Source organism: Corvus cornix, chromosome 7 (genome assembly GCF_000738735.6).
Source record: "Corvus cornix cornix isolate S_Up_H32 chromosome 7, ASM73873v5, whole genome shotgun sequence".
NCBI classification, from domain to species: domain Eukaryota; kingdom Metazoa; phylum Chordata; class Aves; order Passeriformes; family Corvidae; genus Corvus; species Corvus cornix.
In genome coordinates this window covers 14,268,313-14,290,386 of record NC_046337.1, presented here as the reverse complement: position 1 = coordinate 14,290,386, position 22,074 = coordinate 14,268,313, and the positions used below count along the sequence as shown (strand labels likewise).

The 22,074-nt window shown below is 41.4% G+C and overlaps 1 protein-coding gene across 1 annotated transcript; it reads left to right on the top strand.

The window, feature by feature from the left end:
- Window positions 1-210: 210 nt before the first annotated feature.
- Window positions 211-21,192, top strand: ERCC3 (ERCC excision repair 3, TFIIH core complex helicase subunit). The gene is made up of 15 exons (XM_039555527.1): window positions 211-310; window positions 392-597; window positions 1,544-1,780; window positions 2,411-2,460; window positions 3,503-3,638; window positions 3,848-4,012; window positions 5,003-5,207; window positions 6,197-6,511; window positions 7,652-7,836; window positions 10,525-10,727; window positions 14,148-14,244; window positions 14,434-14,551; window positions 15,694-15,812; window positions 18,989-19,141; window positions 19,500-21,192. Exons 1-15 carry the CDS (start codon window positions 292-294, stop codon window positions 19,632-19,634), a joined length of 2,343 nt encoding a protein of 780 aa, XP_039411461.1. The 5' UTR covers window positions 211-291; the 3' UTR covers window positions 19,635-21,192.
- The last annotated feature ends 882 nt before the right edge of the window (window positions 21,193-22,074 follow it).

Sequence of the window (22,074 nt, the reverse complement as noted above, 5' to 3'; positions counted from 1 at the left end):
CGTACCTCAGTTCCGGGTTGGCTTTTTTATTGTTATTTACAGTGCGCTTTCCGGAAGTCTGTTTAATTCCTTTTACTAATTTTTAATTATTTTTGCTCATTTCCCGCTGCTCCGGGCGTGCCCGGGGCGCGGCTGCCTCCCGTTCCCGAGGTCCCGCCCCTGCCCGTCCGCGCGTCTCCCCGCGGCGGGGGTGGTCCCGGGAACAGAAAGCCGACGGTGTCTGCTCCCGCCCCTCGCGCCCGGCCCTGCGGAAGTGACGCTCGGGCGGGCGCAGCGCGGCGCGCGGCGGCCATGGGCAGGAAGGAGCGGGGTGAGCGGGGCCGGGAGGCGGCGCGGGCCGGGCGGGGGGACCCTGGGCGGGGGCTCGTCACAGCTCCCGCTCTGCTCCCAGATAAGAAGAAGTCCAAGAAGCGCCATTACGATGACGACGAAGACGATGAGGACGAAGGTGCCGGGAAGGAGCCGCAGGAGGCGGTGCCGTCGGCGGCGGGGAAGCAGGTGGAGGAGAGCGGCACCAAGGTGGACGAGTACGGCGCCAAGGACTACCGGCTGCAGATGCCCCTGAAGGCCGACCACAGCTCGCGGCCGCTCTGGGTGGTGCGTGCGCGGGGCAGGGTCGCTGCGGGACGCGGCAGGGCCGGGCGGGGGTTCTCTCGTGGAGAAGCCGGGACTGCTGCGGCGTCAGGCGGGGACGCGCAGGGCGGGCCGGGGTGTGCGGGTGGAGAGCCCCGGGCTCGCATTGGAGCGGGATTTGCTGCGGTTCGGGGCGGGTGCGGCGCCTGTGCTGCCGAGACGGGAGCATCGGGAATGCCCAGGGAATTGCTCCAGCCCCAACAGCCTCCCCGCGGGGCCCCCGCTGTCGCGGGTGCGCTGCGGACCGGGCAGGGCACAGGAGCATCTCAGCCACACGTCTCAGGGAGGGCTGTAGAACAGCGCGTTAGCTGATGACACGAGAGGGATCTGTCACCGCAGTGACACAGCAGCGGGGTTTGTATGTTGGAGTGAAACCGCTTTAAGACAGGCTGGTCTCATCTTCTGTAACTGGAGCCGTTTGTTTTCTCTGTCCTTTGAAAGGGACGTCAGTAAACTTTCCCAAGGTCTGGCGAGTGGTGCAGCATCAAGGGAAGAGATGGTTGCCCAGCCAGCGTCTGCAGGGTGCCTGTCACTGAGTGCTGTACAGGCACCTAGTGCTGACACCCAAGTGCTATCATTCATTCATTCATTCATTCATTCATTCAGCATAAAATGAGCAAGGAGTTTTGTTGTTCAGGCAAATGGGGCTGGAAGCTTACCTCTACACAAGCAATTTGTTTAGCATTAAAAAAGAAGAAATACCCTCAGCGTGTTAGTCTGGAAAAGCCTTTATCGATCTGGGTGTGATTTATTCATAGTGCCGTGGAAGGGATACAGACAATGCCTGGGACATGCCTGGACCATTTCAGAAGACAAAAGTTACATGTTTATTCTTTTTCTTGTAACTTCATTATAAGATTCAGTTCAACTAACACTGTTGTGCTTTCAGCATTTCTTTTTATTTCTGCAGGCTCCTGATGGCCATATATTTCTGGAAGCCTTTTCTCCAGTTTACAAATACGCACAGGACTTTCTAGTTGCCATTGCTGAGCCTGTGTGCAGACCCACCCACATCCACGAGTACAAGCTGACTGCGTACTCCCTGTACGCTGCCGTGAGTGTGGGCTTGCAGACAAGTGACATCACTGAGTATTTGCAGAAACTCAGCAAGACTGGTGTCCCAGATGGAATAATTCAGTTTATTAAGGTAAGGCTATTTTATGGCATTGGAAATACATCTGTTGCTACTAATTAATTCCTTTCCTGCTGCCCCTGCCTAATTGATTTATTATTTTTTAATCATTCATCATTTTTAACTGCCTTATTCTTCTGTTACTGTTTCAAGAGAACATTTTTTTTTCCTGTCTTTTTGCATGGCATATTGCTGCATTGTTTTCATAATGTATCCTGTGTAGGATTTATTTTAAAAAGTCCATTAAAGTGTCTGTGCAGATACTTTCAGCCAGTATGACTTGTACATGGGGAAAGTTTCCTCAGATTTGCCCTGAAGGATAACTGAGAATGTGGGAAACAGTCTGTAATAGTGGGGCACTATAAGACAGCCTGCCTTATCCTGCAAGTATGCTCTCACAGTCCTGGAAGTAGATTGAAATGAGGTATAAAAAGTGAATATCTGTGCCTGATCTCCTGCATGAGATGATGTGAGTGTCTTTTGAAAATGCCTTTTCAGGTTTGTTCCATGAGCATACCAGCATTGCAAGTAAATGTTTTATGGCATGGTGTTTCCTCATAAAGACCTAAAGCCATTGCAGTGTTTGGTCCTAAATATGGAATCTCTCTTTTGCATGTTCCTAATGATTGCTCTCTTTGTTTGTAGCTGTGCACCGTCAGCTACGGGAAGGTGAAGCTGGTTCTGAAACATAACAGGTAGGTGGCTTCTTCCTTAGCTCTTGTGGCAGGAAGCCCTCCAAGTGCACACTTGTGCTTGAGTGAGTGCTCTCAGGAGCTCTGGAGTCTCACAGCTGCCAGCTGAGTGTAACAGCTCCCAGGTATCACTTTTACAGCTTTTGGAAGTATTTAATACATTAGCTGGTGAATTGTGTTTGGCTGTCCTGAGCTAGCGCTGGTTGTCATCACATTCTTAAAAGTAGTTCGCAAATTTGATATTGTAGCTTGTTTCTTTATTGCTTGGATTTGCAATATGTCCTTGAGGTTTTCAAATCATTGTTTCCTTCCTTCCTTCCTTCCTTCCTTCCATCCTTCCATCCTTCTTTCCTTCCTTTTAGAGAAGCTTTCCACAGCTGTCCTGCAGTCTTGTGTTTTCTGACATGTGTTCTGTTATTCAGGAAAGATAAGCAAATCCAGTGACAAGAGGTGGGTGCTTGTGTCTGGATTGAATCTGATTTGTTTTAAAGCTAGAGGATAATGCTGGAAGGGGCCTGGAGAAGTAAAATATGAAGCCTCATATTTTAACTATGATCTCCGACCAGCATCATCATTGAGGAATCCCCAGGATGCACTAGTTTTAAGTTTTTAGGTGGTTTGTGTTTTGGAAGTTTGGGGTTTTGTCTTTTGGGCTTTTTTGGTGCTGTGGACAGGACTTGAAAACACCAGATGCAACATTTTCACAAACTCGCCTCAGTTCAGCCTCAAAACAGTTTACTTCACTTGCATGTCACAACTAAGACCTGTATGTGAGAGATCTGTGTAGGCAGTTTTGCTGGAGTTTTGTTAGAGAGTATTTGAGCAAGATGGATGGATAACTGCACAGTACATGATGCTTTTGGTATGAGGCATCTTTTAAAAGTTTAGGTTGCCATAATGTCTTTATTTTTAAATTAGCACCCCAAGATTGGATGCTTGAGAGTGATCTGGGACAGCTGTGCATTGAATCATCTATGGCACTATTCCTGTGAGTTATTCAGTTGATGAGTTCATAAAAATGCTTTCTTTTATTCTTTAATTTTAGGTATTTTGTGGAAAGTACCCACCCTGATGTCATTCAGCAGCTTCTGCAAGACCATGTGATTAAAGAATGCCGCCTGAGAAATGCTGAGGGTGAAGAGACAGAGCTCATTACAGAGACATTCACAAGTAAATCAGCGGTATGTCCAGCCATATTCTGAAATTACTGCAGTGACTGGAGGTAACCGCAGTGACTCTTGAGTAGTTTGGACTGGTTATTGTTTGCTTTTTGTATCACCTTCATTCTGCCAGCAACAAACTTTAATGTGCTCAAATCTGGGGGGAAGAGGGGAGCCCAAGTGTGTCTCTAATGAAACTTTTCATGAAAATTCATGTTCCTCTATTTCAGATTTCCAAATCCAGTGAAGGTGGCCTTGGTCCATCAACTTCACAGGGAACAGATGCTCAGAATAAGCCAGACGTCCCAGCTGACTTATTTGAGTTTTATGAACAGATGGACAAAGATGAGGAGGAAGAGGAGGAAACGCAGACGGTGTCCTTTGAAGTCAAGCAGGTATGAATATTGCACAGAAGGACATAAGCATGAGAACTTACTAGGAAGCACTGTGGCTCTTAGTTTGGTAGGGGAGATCCTTGGAAGTCATTAACATTTATTTCCTTTTACCTTCCAAAATTTAGAATCTTACAGGGTGGTAGGCTGGGCATTGTTCCTTCCCAGCCTGCAAAGCACCGTGCTCACAGGCCGGAGAGGCTCCAGGGACTCAGGGAGGTTCCCATCACATGTGGCTGACTATTAGTTAGTGCAAGACAACTGAGAATTCAGTGGAGTGCTGCTTTCAGAGAGCTTTTTTTTCCCCTCTTGCTTTTGTTTTGTAATTTGTGGTTGCAGAAGGAACTCTTTCTTGGTGGTTCCAAGTTCATCACTTGAGAAAGGGAGCTGGAGGTTGTAGCACAGTCCTTGCTTGACCTTCAGAGAGCTTCTATAGAATTTCTCAAGTTGTTTTTGGACTAAGTGATTCTAATGATGCCTTAGGAGGGGAAAAAGGAATTTAAAAAAGGACAACTTAGTAGCTGTTTTGTTTATTTGAAAAAAAGCCAGTGCAGACCAACAACCTCTTGGTGATTGATTCAGCCGGTCATTGTCTTGGAATAACTTCCATACAGGGTATGGATGTTTTTAAGGTAACAGATGTGCAGCTTTGTGTAATATAGAGAACCTTTTGTGTCTGTTACTGAGCTCTTCGTTGCAGGACTTCATGCTGTAGCTTAGTCATTGCCAGGTAAGGAATAATCTGAGCTGAATGTGTCGTGTTCTTCCATCTCCCTGAAGAGCCCTCTCTAATATTAACTGTTGTTTAAAATGTTTAGGGGGTGGGCTGATCACAGGTAAAGTTTCCAGAGTAAACCTTAGCTCTTGCAGACTTCATAAGCATAAAAAATAATGCAATTTCACTTGGTACTATATAACGTAGTTGTTTTTAGGGAAAAAGAACTTAATTCAGATGTGGAGAATTTATTAACTGAAGCTTTGTTTCCTCTTCAGGAGATGATTGAAGAACTTCAGAAGCGTTGTATCCATTTGGAGTACCCCTTGCTGGCAGAATATGATTTCAGAAATGATTCTGTGAATCCTGATATTAATATAGATCTGAAACCTACTGCTGTCCTCAGGCCCTATCAAGAGAAAAGCCTAAGGAAGATGTTTGGGAATGGACGAGCCAGGTCTGGTGTTATTGTCTTGCCATGTGGTAAGTTTTGTGTTGGTGCTTAGACAACTTGTTCTTTATTTGCTTGTAGTAAAGTGAATTCCAAAGATGACAGCTGCCTGGATTTCACACAGCAGCAGGGACTGTTTTGGTGGCAGTGTGCAGAGTCCTGGTGGGTTTTAGTGAGCAGGTGGTGAGGCTGTGCTGAGGGAGAGCTGGGTTGCAGAGCTGTCGGTGTCCCAGCAGGGGCTGGGGAGCAGCTGTGGTACCTTCACATTGCCAGTCGTGCTTCCACTGTGCCCTCTGCCACCTCTGCTCATCTTCCCGTGAAATGTAAAGCTGTTGGCAGTGGAATTTGTTCCTTGGTTGGGAATAGGGAGATTGCAGGGAGCTGGCAATACAAAGGTGGCATAAAGGGGCGTCCAAGGAAGAAAAGAGCTTGTGTGCACAAGTGCCGGGAAGGGGAATTTGAGGAAGAAATGAGAAACATGCAGACTGAGACAATCTACAGAAAACGGGGAAAAAACGAGCAAACAGGAGATTGTGTGCCAGTGCCCTCAGTACTGGGGGAGGAGAAAGCACATGGGATATGGCGAGGGCCTGAGAGTGCGTAAGGGGTGCTGGCGTGTGAAGGATGGGAAGATTTACAGACTTGCTTTGTAGGGGAATGTGCATAACTGGCAGGGACAGAGGAATAGATTGCCCTTAGGAAAGCTTTCTGTAGCCAACTGTAATTTAACATTCTTTTGAAATTAAAAAGCATTAAAATGGTTGCTTCTAATTGTCAAAGCCATTGTTTACAGTTATTTTCTTGAGGAAATACAGTTGTGTTTAGTAGACAATCCAGCTGTTTTTTAAGAAGCAAATACTTGATCTCTTTAAGACTATTGTAGTAAAGAAAAAGCGAAGAATTTGCCCTTACATGATTTCATATTCTCTCACAATTCTCCTTTGTTTTTTTGTTTTGTTTTCCTCCTACTCCAGTGGTGTCTGAGAGATGGCTAATGAGTGTCACTCCTCCTGCCCTGCAGGTGCTGGCAAGTCTCTGGTGGGAGTGACGGCTGCGTGCACTGTGCGCAAGCGGTGCCTGGTGCTGGGGAACTCTGCGGTGTCTGTGGAGCAGTGGAAGGCCCAGTTCAAGATGTGGTCCACCATCGACGACAGCCAGATCTGTCGCTTCACGTCTGATGCCAAAGACAAGCCCATTGGCTGTTCTGTTGCCATCAGCACGTATTCCATGTTGGGGCACACGACCAAAAGGTCCTGGGAAGCAGAAAGAGTAATGGAGTGGCTTAAAAGTCAAGAGTGGGGCCTTATGATACTGGATGAAGTCCATACCATTCCTGGTAAGGAAAGGGCGTGCAAACCTTCTACATTGCACACATTGTTGATGTCTCTCTGTTCTTTTAGAAGTGGTGGTTTTTTGCTGTTCTTCTCATGATTAGTGGAGTAAGTAAACCCATGGTTCAGGGTTTTGAGACAAGTAAACTGCCTTGTTCTACTTCTTTTTTTTCCCTCAATACTGCATAGTTTAGCAGACCACTAGTTTTCTGAAATCCTTCAAATTAGACACTGTGTTTTCTGTAATGGCAGTGTAAAGTACAACTTCCTCTGTGTGGGTTGATAAAGTGCTCTTAAAATACCTGAATTACATTTGCATAATTTTGCTGCAGACATATTTGAACAGGAGAGGAATTCATCTGCCTTCTTCTCTTTCATGCAGTGGCACTGCAGGCCAGCTTTTAATATTTATGAGTGACCGTAATGATTGCCATCCAGAAATAGCTGTTGTCTTTGAAATTGCAACGTAATTGATATCTATACTACTGGAAAGTAATAATGTAGTATTAAAGTGTCTGTGGAATGATCCTGGATAAAAATACCACCCAGGATTCTGTTAGCTGTTCTGCCTTATTCTCATTTGAATATAATTTGGTGTCTACAGAAGTAATGGATTTCAGAAATAGACCTTGATGATTAATTGCCATTTTGTCAAAGTAGCACAGTGCTGGCACTGTTCTGTCACTTTTGTTCGTACTTGGTTTTATAGAAATGAAGGTATAGCAACTCTGTGATCTCTAGCAATACTAAAGATGAGTAATTCTGCCATATCCTGCCAGTCCTGAATGTGGCAGTCAGCCAAGAGTCCTTGTGTCATAGTTCTTTCCAGGAAGTAATACAGACCTAAACCAAGCCATGTAATCTCTGAATATATTAATTTTCTCTTGGGGAATGGGAAATAATAAAGATGCCAGAAGGTTTACTGAGATTTTCAGAGTACATTTGACGATGCAAACTAAAGCTGTAATCACGGTGAAGTTTTGTAACACAGATTTGTTAGGAGTGTATGTGGAATGGGGTACAATTTCCAAATTCTGTGCTTGCCTGATGTTCAGGAGTTGATGAAAATGTCTTTTAAAGTTGCAGTATGTATCTTCTAAAACCATTCAGGAAAGCTAACAAAAAATTTGTCTTGGATTTCTTAGCAAAAATGTTCAGACGTGTGCTCACTATTGTACAAGCTCACTGTAAGCTGGGGCTGACTGCTACCCTGGTCAGAGAAGATGATAAAATTGTTGACCTGAACTTCCTGATTGGACCAAAGCTCTATGAAGCCAACTGGATGGAGCTGCAGAACAGTGGCTACATTGCTAAAGTCCAGTGTGCTGAGGTGATGCTCTGCTTTTTGGTACTATTAGTGTTTATTTAGTATGCTTATAACTTTGAGAAAAATTCTTGCAGCTCTTAAAACAAAGAATGATAGCAGAAATTTTAAAAAGTGTAAGAAAACACCTCAAGCCTGAACATATGAGGATGAAACCTGAAAACATAGGACTGGATCTCACCATTCTTTCCAGTTTAATGGTGTGACTTCTGTTCTTTCCAGCATAGGGGTGAGAGGTAAATCTGGTCTCAAAAGAAGTGAAAATGTTTCACACAGGCACATTCGAATGTTAAAGTAATCTTTCTGGGTCAGATGGAAAGTCTAACTCAATGTATTGTCTCTGGTAATTCACATGGAAGATACCTAGGGAAGAGTATAAATTTCTCCAGGCTCTCTGTTATTTACAAGGTTTCTGTGTAAACATTAGTGGATTGCTTTTTCATGAACTTGTCTGGTCTCTTGAATGGAAGTAGTTTTAGCAGCTGCAGTGTGTTACGGTAGAGTTTTACAAAAGTTTCTTTTCTGTTTGGGGTTTTTCTTCTCCATTGTTTGTGGGGTTTTTCTGTCTTTGTCTGCTGGCTTGGGGTTTTTTTTTTGTCTTTGTTGTTGTGATGTTTATGGTGTTTATTTATATGGTGGTTTATTTTAAGCCTGTCTTGGTAATTCCATGCAATTTTCCCTAGCTCTGGTACTGGAGTAAAAGATGCAGATGCAGGTCAGCTGTTCTCCTTTTGACCACTGTGCAAACTGGAGGTTGTAGAAAGGAAAAACCCCACTGTTTTGAACTCATAGAATGCAAGTGAAAGGCACCTAGAAAATAACTGTTGAAGGGAGAGTAACCAATCCTCAAATTCAGGTTTGCACTTAGACACTTTGGTTAGTTCTGCCATGCAAGTATAATTCTCAGTCCCTGAACTGCCCTTTAGTCATTGAAAAATGAAGCATGGGCTACCTTTTGTACTGAATGATGGGAAAATTCTGCAAGTTTATATTCCTTAGGCCAGTGTTTTGAACTAACATTTGATGGCTCTACCAAAAGCAAAGAATAAAAAAGCCCAGTATTGATGACTGATAAATGATGAGTCCATTACGTGCACAACTGCTTTGCAGATTTGTTTGGATTTTCTTGGCACATGTCGAGGAGTAGCATCACTTGGCTTATTCCCCACAGCCAGGAGAGGTGTCTGGCTCACTCTTTAAGAGCAGTTCTTTCCACGTGGCCAGAGAGAGCAGTGCTGATGTCTCATAGGGCAGGTCATGGTTGTTGCAGGTGCTGCTCTAAAAGAGAGTGAGCATCACAGTTAAAAAAGTTACACAAAGTTTAAAAACAGACAACAAGCCTGTTCTTCACTTGTTCTTTCAGTGTTTTGTAATTTACAAATAATCCCTTTCTGAACAGCCATACCAAGTCTTTGGATTGGAGTGCATGTCTTGCAAAATGTAAAAATTAAAATATCATTGGGGTGAGAAGTAGATCTTACCCATTTCCTAATCCAGAAGAGAGTGCAAATACAAAATACATGGGCTTGCTATGTATTCAGAGAGGCACTGAGCAATAGATTAAATTTTTTACTGTAGTCAAATATTCAGTATTCATATCTCACTGTTGCTTTGATGTGATTGTCTTCTGATTCAAGAGTTTTAAGTCTTTCATGTAGACAGCACACAATAACAACAGAGCCTATTCAGTGCATGGATTTATTTTTAATGTAGTCAAAGGATAATAAAAGCATCATCTGGCATTTAACTCACTGGAAAAAATATTTTGAAACCAAAAATTAGTTCTTATCAGTACAGAACAATTCATGTTGTTTAAATAAACTCCTGTAAATTGTTGTTAACTTCCTTAGCTGAATGGTGGTTATGAAAGAGGCTTTTCTCTGCAGTATTTTGTTAATTTCTATTGTGTAATGGGCATGAGGGATTAACACATGTACGGCAGAGTGAGTGTTTCCTAAATTATATGCCCTGTGGATAGTGTCATACATTATCAACAGTGTCATTTCATTGGCTTAAACTTCATAATGACTTCTTTTTTCATGCTACAGGAGAAAAAATAAGCCCAGACTTACTGAAGTACTATAGTAGTTATTTACATAATGAAAGAACTGCTTAGGGATGTCTGTTGAAAACTTCTAATCAATTCTAGTGTTTTGGATATTCCAGACTCAGTAGCTGTTAAAATAAAGGTAACTCCTATGTGGGTATATGAAGAAAGATGGGTGAATTTGTTCGGTAATGAAGACAAAATGTGTCTCAGCTTTCAGAATATGGATGAAAATTAGTCTTTATTGGAAAACGCTTTGACTGCTCTGAAAGGGAGACTACACAGACAGTTCATTCCCTTAATTACTGCTTTGTAAAAAGTAGTAGCATTCAGTACATTATTTAAGTGTGAACATAAAGGAACTATCTTTCAGTCTTGCTCCAGTCCCCTTGTCTATTTCTGTCATGGATCTCAATTCCAGAGCATAACACTGAAATGTTGATGAGGTTAAACAGATTTTAGCAGTGCAGGAGACTTCACTGACTGGCAGCTTTCATTTTGCTACAGAAATTTGTTAAAATCTGTGGCCTGCACTATACAGAAAGTCCTAATGCATTATCATCCCCCAATATCTTTTCTATTCCCACTGGGATTAAATAAGTAAATAATGGAGCATTACTTTCTGTGTGTATGTTTTCTAATTGTAGGTCTGGTGCCCAATGTCTCCTGAATTTTACAGAGAATATGTAGCTATCAAAACAAAGAAAAGGATACTGCTCTACACCATGAACCCAAATAAATTCAGAGCCTGTCAGTTCCTGATTAAGTTTCATGAGCGACGGAATGACAAAATCATCGTCTTTGCTGACAATGTGTTTGCACTGAAGGAATATGCAGTCAGACTTGGGAAGTAAGTGTTCGCTACCAATGATGGCATCCTCCTTCCATGACAACTTCCTTGCAATCTCACAGCTTTCAGTAGTCTTTGATATTTTTTGTAATGCTGTAACTCCAGTCCACCTGCATAAAAAACTCAAGAGGCTATTTTGGGATGAACTGTATTGGCCCTGTAACATGATTTCAGTGTTTGAAAAGAGTCTCTGTTTAGCATTTGTTTCAGAAAAGTTTACATCCAAGATTTCTTTGGAAGATTTAGTATTTTATTTTATGTTATGTTATTTTAAGTTATTTTATTTGTATTAGTAAAAGCCAGTGGAAAAATGAGGGCTTTTAGAAATATCACTAGAAGTATTTCTTTAATGGATGGTAGCTTCCCCTGTCTCTCAGAGACAAAGGTTTTCAAATATCTACACTCTGGATCTTTCAAGATGTTCTGAGACCCAGGGCCTCCGTCTTCAGATTCTCAGAAGATCTTACCCTTGACAAAAAAAAAAAAACAACTAAGCTTTTTTGGGATCTGTGCTGTGTTAGTGCACTACCTAGAACTGCAGTAATTGTTTAATAAACTAGAGGATGTTTCTCCCTAGAGCTCCTCGGTTACCTTAAATGACTGTAACATGAGTGCAGTTACAGGAGGCTGTGCAAACAGATTTTAATGAGGGGTCAGCATCAGTCTGTTGGTAGCATTTGGGGAGGGATGATCAGGGAGAGTTTGTCAGGGTCAGGCATAGAGTGATTATTGGGAAACATAACCATATAAGCTGTCCTCATCCTTTCTTTGACAAGCCCAAATAATGCCTTGCTTGCTGGAAGCTGTGGGGCATTTTGATGGTGTATGATGTCATGTCTAGGAATTTCATCAGTACTCCTTAGCAAAACCACAAACAAGCCTTGCACTTTCCAAAATTCATGATCAGGTCTGACTGCAGTTTAAGGGCTGTGTTGTGCTGGCATGCTGTGACATTAAATAGCAAGCAGAGCTAATGGTGGTGGATGAATTCCAACATCTGCGGTCTCTTTCGTCATTTTTTTAATCTGTCTGGACCGAGATTAGCTGTAATGATGCCTCTGGAATGTCCTAGCACTGTTCAGTGCACCACAGACAAAGTCTTTAGCACAGGTGATGCTGGGAGGGGGGGATGCTGTGGAGCACAGCAGTTGTAAGTGGTGTAGATGCTGTGGAAATGCGGCAGGAAAACCAGCTGAAGAAATAGTAGGGGGCCCCTTTTTATGTTTTGGTGTGTGTTCTGTGTTTCTCACATCATTTATGGAGCTCCAGGTTATCCAGCTGTCACTATTAGAAAGAGAGGAGGCTTGCAGTGCTGGACAAAGGTGAGGGAGCCTTTGTTTTACAAAACTAGAGAGTTTTGTATCAGTTTGCTGTCAGCAGGCTAAACCAAAGAGAACTGTTAGTTTGTGCAGGACAGGAATTCCGTATGTGGAGGAGAGAGCAGCCCAGTGGGTACAGCAGGAGTGCTGTGGCTGTGTGCCCATGAGGAGCACAGCTCCCACTGCCCTTCTCATGGCCTGACGGAAGCATGCGGGGTGAATGGGCTCCCAGATGGGGGGAGAGGTGGCCACGGTCCGGCTGCCTCTGCTGGCTCCTCCCTTAACCCCCTTGCCCTTGGTAGTGGGGAACTGTCAGGGAAAGACCGTGCACATGACAGGAATTATTTTGATAGCAATTTCTGGGGCCATAGAATTCAAATTTGCTTAGCCAGCTTTCCCTCTGTCATGAGTCTGTCATCCAGTATAGCACAGCTCATGTGCTGACTGGTTTTACTGGTGTTAGGAATATGTTTAAACCTCTGTTTCTGAAGGACTGTGCCTCTGTCGTTTTGTCAGTTATGCCAGTTAATGGGAGAGGAATCTATCTTTGCAAATCCCTCAAGTGTCTTTTTGCAGTAAGGAAAATGAGTCATTAAAAAAAGAATCCATTTAGCACTCAATGTTCTAGATTCAGAAAAGTACTCAGGAGTGTCAATGAATTACTGTCAAGTAGGATCAGGGCAAGTTAAAATGAAGGATTGATAGCCAGGAGTCGAGGATTATTCTGTTCTTAGTACAAAATGTGTTTGAATGCTTTCTTGGTGGTCTTAAGAAAAAGAAGGCTCAAAAGTGCTTTAGTTTCAGTTTAAATCTGCCGTTTAACTTCACAATTTAAATACTAAATGAAATTTAAAATAACAGTTAAAATATTACTGAATGCTACTAATTGAATAATGATGGTACTTTTTCAGAGTTGACTCATTTGCCACTTTCATTTTTTAGCTTTTTTTCTGAAAGCCTGCTTAAATACACTAAAGAGGAGAATCAGAGATGACTAGGATTGTTTGGTAAAAAACCCTAGAATAAAGTTGGTAGTAGAGAAAGCAAGAGGAGCCAGTGCGCAGGAATTAGTTGATAAGAATAGAAAACCTTAGTCCTGTGCACAGCCATGTTTATATTCAGCTACCATTCATGTATGTGCAATACTAAATGAAAAAATTGAGCTTGGTTCCTTGTGTTAGAAATAATTTATGGAAATGTGAACAAAACAATAACTGGAAAACTTCACTCGTACTGTTTGGAGATGCTTGGTAAACCAGCATTTGGAAAATTAGTGCAACAGATGACAAAGCAGTGGCTGTGCTATCCTGCATGCATCTAACTGGTTTTGTGTGGGCTTTGCTCTTTCTAGCTTTTTGGGTTTTTAACTCTGCTTAGGCAGGAATAAAACAGACAGACCCTGGAAAATTTCTAGCCATCCAAGTTATTCATGAAGTCTGTGGGTGACTGAGAGTTTGTGTGAGCCTTTGGGATTGAGACATTAAATGTTCCATGTGATTCATTGTCAAACATTAGAAATGGTAGGTGAAATGCCACTGTGAGCTGCTCATGGAATGTTTGGGGCCTTTTTCTCATTTTAGTAGGCCCAGAAGGTATTAGAAGGGGCAAGAGGTTAGCTTTAAAAGCAAAAATAATTTTCCCAGAACAACACCCAGCAGCCTGGTTGTGACATCCAGCCTATCCTTGATAGAGAAGCCTGGATTTTCAAGTGTTTAAATAGGGAGCAAAGGCTGCAGCTGTCAGTGTGCTAACTCAGTACATTTGAGGAGAAAAAATCTCCTTATTTTAGCAGCTGCCTTCAGTCTTTATCATGTAAGCTTAGCAAACGTATTCAGTCTGTTGATACACAGCTTCATTGGTGCACGTAATTGCAAAACATTTGTGACTGTCAGAATTTCTTTCTGCCTGACTGGGTTGCTGCAGAGGGTTCCACAAACCCCTGGGAAGCTGCCATGAGGAGTCAAACAAGCTAAAAGTAAACTGAAATCTGTACCAGAATCTGGTTTGTTTTCATATCTGCTTAAATGTGTACTGCACTCCCTGCCATGGTACCTCATAAGAAATGAGTGAGAAATCTTGAATTTTGTTGTGTTCTTTTCAGACCCTATATCTATGGTCCTACTGCACAAGGGGAAAGAATGCAAATTCTACAAAACTTCAAGCACAATCCAAAAATCAACACTATTTTCATTTCCAAGGTGAGTGAGTACATTCACTGTGTCCTTGTGCCTATCTTCAGAATGAACTTTAAGAGTCAGCTGCACATGCATGGTGTGCATTTGACATCTTTGTATCACAGCCCACAAAGAAAGCTGTGCTTTGTATTTAGTGTTGGCTGGGGAAATGTGGAAATAAAAGACTGCTCAGAGGGTGCTGCTCTGTTGCAGGTAGGGGACACATCCTTCGATCTGCCCGAAGCCAATGTTCTCATTCAGATTTCATCCCATGGTGGGTCGCGAAGGCAGGAGGCTCAAAGACTGGGACGGGTGCTGAGAGCCAAAAAAGGTAAAGGAGGTGGTGGCTGGGCTCTGGGCCTTGGATCATCGTATCCTAGAGCAGGAGAAACTGGGTGCTCATGAAGTATCTTTATACTGTCCTTGGATTTTGTTTTAGTCAAAGAGAATATACCTGTATACCAGTGAATGAAAATGAAGCATCTTCTGGGTCAGTAAATTTAGTGATGAGAAAACTTCCAAAGGACAAAAAAAGCTGAAAGAAAACTGACTTTTTGTTCTTTGGCAGTTCTCTCACTTTTTCATTCCTTGATACTTCCTTCAACATGAAATTGTTTGTAAAGAATCATAGTATTACTCTAACAAGCAAGCCTGTGGAAATTGCTTTTTGATACTGCGGACTACTTGCTTTTAAAAATTGGATTTGGTTTTTGACTAGTATGTTTTTGTAAAACATGGCCAAAGGAATTTTTTTTGTTTAGAAAAATTATTCTTAAAATACTTTCTACTCACACTTAAGCTCTGCACACACTTTATGTGCAGTTTGTGCTTGTTACAGGTGAGGCTTTGTTTGAAAATGCAAACAAAACCCATGCTAGTGAATTGACAAAGTCTTGGTGAAACCCTGGATTTTAAAAGAGAACCCTGTTACCAGGGTAATAGACCTTAAGGACTGTAAGTGTAAAAAGATCATTTATACACAGCCTGGTATATGCTGGTCTTCAGATAGTCCTATGAATTCTTAGCTAAGTATCTTTGTCTCACTTTAATTCAAAACCATTGCAAATTCTAGTTTACGTGGGTAAAACTTTTCCTTTTTCTGTTGTGCTTTTTTGACATGCACAGCAACCTTGCTCTTGGCTTTTCACTTCTTGACATAATAGACTTAAAAACAATTTCATCTTTCACCTTGCCTACCAGAATAAAGCAGCAGGATCTTCTTAGAGTACCTGTGTGGTTGTGTTAGTCTACATTTCCTTTTCTGTTTTTGTCTTTTCACCTATCCTCAAGTTACTGAGCACCAAAGTAGGGGTTTCTGTGCTGTGTCAGTTTATGCAAGGTCTGGGTGCAGCTAAACAGTGCAATAGTTTTTGTGGGGACAATTTAAACACCTGTTTTCAGTATTTATTCCACTGTTGTTCTCTGTTGCAGTGTTCCAAGTGGAACTAATCACTGAGTGCTTTTGTCTCCTAGGCATGGTTGCAGAGGAATACAATGCCTTTTTTTATTCCCTTGTATCCCAAGACACTCAGGAAATGGCATATTCAACAAAACGGCAACGATTTCTTGTAGATCAAGGTTATAGCTTCAAGGTAACTTGTCCCTTCTATTTATTATGCTTGGGGCATAAGAATGTAATTTTCATATTGTTTAATGTTAGTATTTGATCCAGTACTTGAGAATTCCAGTTGTGGAATGCATTAATGAAGTTTTTTCTCACAAGTGGAACTGCTCCAGTATTGTTTTATCATCTGTATTATTGTGAGGGCAGGTACAGGTAGCTTTGTACAGCTTCTGGAAAGGTGTTTTAACTTCAAACCAGGCACCCTGCAGAGTGCAGTGCATGGTCCTTCATGGTTTATGTTTGTGCTGTTCTGTTGTCCATCTGTGCAGGCCTCCCATTATTTGTTATTACACTGAGTCTGCATAAAGCAGTGTTGGGTGTTCTCATTAGTGTGTCAGAGTGGGCAGCAGCAATTTAGACTTGCAAAACTTAAGAAGTGACAAATAAGTGCCAAAGAGCTCCAGTCTCAGACCAATATTCCACTATGTTGTCATCTTCCAAACATAACATCTCATTTTACCAAAGCTCCTCTATATGATAGATTTCATGGTGTATCTCATTTATTTTTCTTTTAATGCATGGAGTGCCCCATATGCTCATCTGTTGGGCTGCTAAAGGCAGCAGAGTGTCGTCATGACAGCTCTTGGGTTTAGGTAAATGATTCCTTTACAAAACTGGAGCTTACTGCTCTGATTTGAAGTCCTCCCAATGAGAAGCATTGTTGAGGAGAATAAAAAATAAGGCTGTTCAAGAGCTTGTCTGTGTGAGGCACCAGTACAGGACATCCCCCTGAACTGCTGGGCTGGAGTAAATCACTGCTCTGGAAAGAGCAGTCCATTAAAGAGCTCTTTAGAAACAGACATGTCAGAGTCTTTATAGGTGAGAACTTTGTTTCCCTTTGTAGTGAATATGTTCTGACAAAAGTTGTAGATCAGTACTAAGCTGCAAATAATTACAGCAAATGCATCTATGTGGCTGTAGCCAGAAAGAGGAGAGCAGTCCCTTTACTTATATTTGAATGCCTTGGATTCTAGAACTAAGAAAGAGGTTAAAATAGAGGGATTTCATTTTGCAAGGAAGGAGCTCTTAGTCCTAGGAGCTTTGGTGTAATGTGGGACAAAAGCAGTGCAAGTGGCCAGCTGAGTATCTGGAGCAATATTTTGCTGACCAGTACTGGAATGTTCTTTATTTGCAGATTAGAAACAAAACATTAGAATATCTATTTTCTTCTGTTTGCCAAACTTAGTCATAGCTGGCATCAAAGAATAGGGCTGAAAGAAACTTCCAAAAAAAACATCTATCTGTGTTCCTTCATGCCAAGCAAGGATGAACTATGTGTATGTCATTCACAGCACATCTGCCTTCTTAGTCTTCCAAATATGGAGACTCTACCTCTTCTTTAGGTAGTTATTTCAATGCTAAAGTCCTCTCCATCAGAATTTGTGTTGCTAAATAACTAAAAATTCACTACTAGTTCAAAGGGGTAACAGTTTTCACTTTTTGTTTAGGACTTACTTTCTTCTTGCCATCTCTTAATAGCTCCATTCTCTGCCTTTCACCAAAAAGAGAACTGGAGTAATACGTTTTTGCTAAGTCCACATATCTTGTCTTTGCTTCTTAAATATCAGCCTTACTACAATTTACTGCTTGGAGTGTACCGTTAGCTGGTTTTTTTGGTTAGCTGAATTTTAAACCAGTAGCAGAAGAACTCTGTATATTAAAGAATTGGTGGTAACTTTAAACAGGGCATCAGTTGGACAGCTTGAAAGATGATGCAGTGGGAATTCTTTCCATTCTATGAGTCATGCTAGTACTGTTTTGCAACCAGAGCAGGAAACAGGCAAATGCAATTTAAAACTGATTTTTGTGACTTCTTTTTCTTTATTTTTGAGATGACCATAGCACATATCCTCCTAAATAAACAAGGAGGACCATAGTGTTCCTTTAGCCATGTAGGACAGATTGCTTCCATGAATGGATTCTTCAGACTCAGACATTTTGTCAGGAAAACATCCTTTTTTCAAACTAGAAATTGCCACAAATAACAGCTCACAGCACTGATTATTCTTTCCAGTGTTTCCCTACCCCATTTTTTAAAAGCAGTACTTGGCCGCTAATATGGATTTGTTTTACCTTTAACTTTACTTACAGTGTTTTTGTGATCTGCTCCAGCTGAGACTGCTGAGGTAATTAGTTTATAATTGTATTGACTCAAGAGGTAAGCAGAAAAGACGAGGAGGGGAAACACTACATATAATCAATGGCTGAATTAGAATGTCTTTCTCAAAACCTTGTCAAGTTGGGAACAGTGGGAAAACTGATTGTTATGTATAAACATATACTTACAGAATGCATTTAACTACAGGGAAAATTCTTGTGAAGTTTTCAAAATACCTCTAGTTAAAGTAAGCTGCCTGTTGCAAAGCTTTATAACAGAAGCTTGAGATCTTTTCAGTTCTTCAGAAGTGGAGGTTTGTCAGCTGGTGGAGCCCATGGTTCTGCATTGCCAGTAGGTCACATGTGCCCTGTACCCACAGTTACCAGATGAGTTACTGAGAATTCCAAGGAGAACAAACCTAACTGAAGTTACCCAGTGTCTATGTACTCAAAAGCTGGAAGAGTCCTTTTGCTCTGCTGCTGATGCTCTGTTGCAGGTTACTGCACTCTCAACAGCTGTACATCTCAGTTTGTTAGGATTTTTTTCCCCATTGTCCTGAATGCTTCTTGCTAAAGTTCTCAGTCTCTGCAGAGCTAGTGGATTATTTTTGTTAAATATAAAATGCTGGTTCTTAAACTAGACAATCTAGAGCCTTCAACATGACACTAACTTTGCAGTAAGCTGAATGCATATCCAAGTTATATGTGCTTTGGTCAGGTTCTTGGTCAAGCTGGTATAAACAGTGTTTAGCTGACATCCTCTCCCCAGAGCTTTTCTTTCTTCTTTTTCATTTTTTCCCCCCCTAAAGGTTCAGCTTTTGCATTTCCAGCTAGAATATAACAAGAGATGTGTGTATATGTATATGTACATCACTTAGCAAGATTTTATATGTATCTGTGCTATCTGTAGTGTGAAGTTGTTCTAACCATTAATAAAAGTTGAAGGCAGTTCCAACAGGATATGGAATCAGAAATCCTTGTCTTGGCTTTGAATAGCTAACAGTGAGGAGGAAGAGCCCTCACCTTGTAGTGTGCTCTGTTTCTTAGGTAATCACAAAGCTGGCAGGCATGGAAGAGGAAGAACTTTCATTTTCAACCAAAGAAGAACAGCAGCAGCTTCTCCAGAAAGTCCTGCAAGCATCTGACCTGGATGCTGAGGAGGAAGTAGTTGCTGGAGAATATGGTTCAAAGTCAGCTCAGGTAATGAAGAATTCTTTGAAAAGGATGACCACAGGTGGGACAGAATTGGATCATTTCACTTCCATCCAATTCTAAATGTGATGTTGTCATTGATGACCTGGTATCTTTGTGAAACATTAGAGAACAGATCTATTTTTCTAATCTGCATTAGCCTTTAGCTATTGGAATAATTCACTTTTTGGGCACTTGGAAGAAATTAGACATGTAATTCATGTCTTTCTCCATCATATTTGAAGGAGAAGGCAACAGATGTATTGTTACAGATTTTGAAGTCATTCTTTAAGTCATATGCAATGAAAATACTTTTAAAACCTCTGATCACACACTAAGCAGGTACTTACACTCCTTGTACTTGCAGGTGTCCCGTCGTACAGGCACCATGAGCTCCATGTCCGGAGCAGATGATACAGTTTACATGGAATACCACTCCTCACGGAGCAAGGCATCTTCAAACAAACACATCCACCCCCTCTTCAAACGCTTCCGGAAGTGACATCTTCACATGGGCATTTTGTTGAAACTGTGGATCCATGTCTTTGTTCCTGTAGCTGAAAAGATGGAGTTGAAATTTATGACAGGTCCTTTAAAAGACTTCTTTATATGCATCTCTATAGCCACTTACTTACCAATGTATGTGCTCTTATAGGTGAATGGGAAAGCAACGAAGGAACTAAATCTTACCATGAAAATATTTTTACAAACTTTAGGATACAAATATGTCACAGCACATATTTTTTTGTGTGGCACTGGCTCCTTGTCTTATGCCCTCATTTTCTCATCCCCAGAGGGCAGAAGCATACAGGCCACTTTGTTCAAGAGAAGTACTTGTCTGGTTTTCAGGGTAATTAATAGATTTTATTTTTAACAGCTGAAGATCCTTTTTCAGAAGAGTCCTGAAAAGGTTTTGTAAATGAAGTTTGTACTGATGTTTGAAATATTATTTATCTGACTATTGTGTCTGCTCAGCAATATACTGTTTTTCAAAATGTTTGAATAAAATCATTCAATGAGCTGAACAAATCCCAAGAGGAGCACTTCACATTATATTTTTAAACCGAGAGCTAATTTATACTTATGACTTAACCTGTATTAAAATTCTAACAGATTGGTCAGAAATGTTTTAGAGTTTGAAGACAAGAAGAAATAGGGACTCTGTCTCCAAAGTAAACTCAAGGAAAGCATTAGTAGTAGTAAATACAAATAAATTCTGTGCTCTTTCTCCTCATTTTTCTTGCTAGTGTTGAGAAGTTGCTCAAATAAAAGCTCTTTCTGTTTTTATTTATATTCTATTTATTAACCATGCAATAAAACCTTCGTAACTGCTAAACAGTGCACTGTCACCACAGAAGTTATTACTCAATCAAAAAGCATTTTGACTTCTCACAAGGTGAGTTGGAAGAATGTATGAAGGAAAGATTCCTGAGTTTGTTTTTTTTAATGAAGGCTGCAGTGTAATTCTAGAAAATTATAGGAGAAATGGTGGTGGTTTGTGGCAGAAGAATGCTTTCTAAATAACATCTACTTAATAATGTAACATGGTGCTTGGTGTTGTATTAAGAGGTGTTACTTCACTGATTGTAGAGCTTTAGGAACAACCTCTGTTGGTTCAAAATAGGTTGATATAAATCTTTACTATACTGGAAGGAGCATGCATGGTATAGCCATCCTGGTTGTATGACAAATGTGCTTCAGAAGAATACTGAATTCTGTTCCTTATTAGCATGAATTCACAAATCAAGACTAGAAATATTGGAAGCATAATTGAGAACAGATGGTGCTTGGTTTTGGTCTCTGTATCAGAATCAGGTAAACTGATCTGCTTCAGTTTAAACTTTGTTTAGGCTCTGAGTCCTACCCTGTAATACTTGGTTCTTTCTCTTGTGCTGAGTCTTCTGCCTCACAACCTGGAACCAGCCATGGCAGTGCTTGAGCGGCTTATATAGAAGAGATAATTGTGCAGTATTCTGGTGCTGATTTCCTCTCCCCAGTTTAAAGCACTATTTACTTCTGATAGTAGTTTGGACCAGCTCTAATAAATGCAAATGGCTTAATACTGATTCCTGTAATTGTGGAATTACTAGTAGTAGCTGGATTTAGGATGGCGCTGTAGTTCTTGTGTAGTAAATTATGATTAATGATCTCACTCTTCTAAGTAATGTCTGTGTGGGATGCAGTACATTCAGCATCAAGTAAAGCATAATAATTCTACAAGGTATAAATGGCTCCATGCATCAGTGATAGCATCTTGGTATTCAAACTACTGCTATGATTAAGTATGGTAATTACTGCCTGCTGTTACTCCAGGCTGTAGCAGCAAGCAGCAGACTGGTACACTTACTCTACAGCTGAGTTGCTGCTGCACATGGCAGCACCTGTACCATAACAGGGTCAGTCAGCTCTGCTTTCCGGGCAGCTTGGTCACTGAGGAACTGCTGACCCCTCACTGCTCCTGGACTCTGGCAGTGCACCCAAGGGTCACAGCTCCAGATCTGCAGTCCCAGCCCTCTAGGAAACTAAATTGTCCATGAAAGAACAGATAGTGTGGCAGAACTGTGATTCAGATTATGAGTGGTCTCAGAGGCAGGTGAACTCAGGGGTAAGTAAATTATTTCTTGGAAACCTGTGGATAGAGGAGGTGTGATTTTCTTGGATGTAATTCAGGTTTCCTTGTTGGAAGAAAAGCTTTTTCTCTGCTCCCTGGCCACCTCCTTAGTCTGAATTCCATACTGAGGAAACTTAATCTTCTTCAGGAATTGTCTTTTTTTAATATTTGCTGTTTGTGTTTCTGATAGGCTACAATACTGAAGCTTGTGTTTATGTGCCCTTCCTTTTTGTGGCAAACTGGCAAGTGTCCGAATGAAGATGTTAATGCCTGAGGGATGCTGCTGTCACTCATTAAAATGGCCTAGACTAAAAGGGCACAGTGATGATGG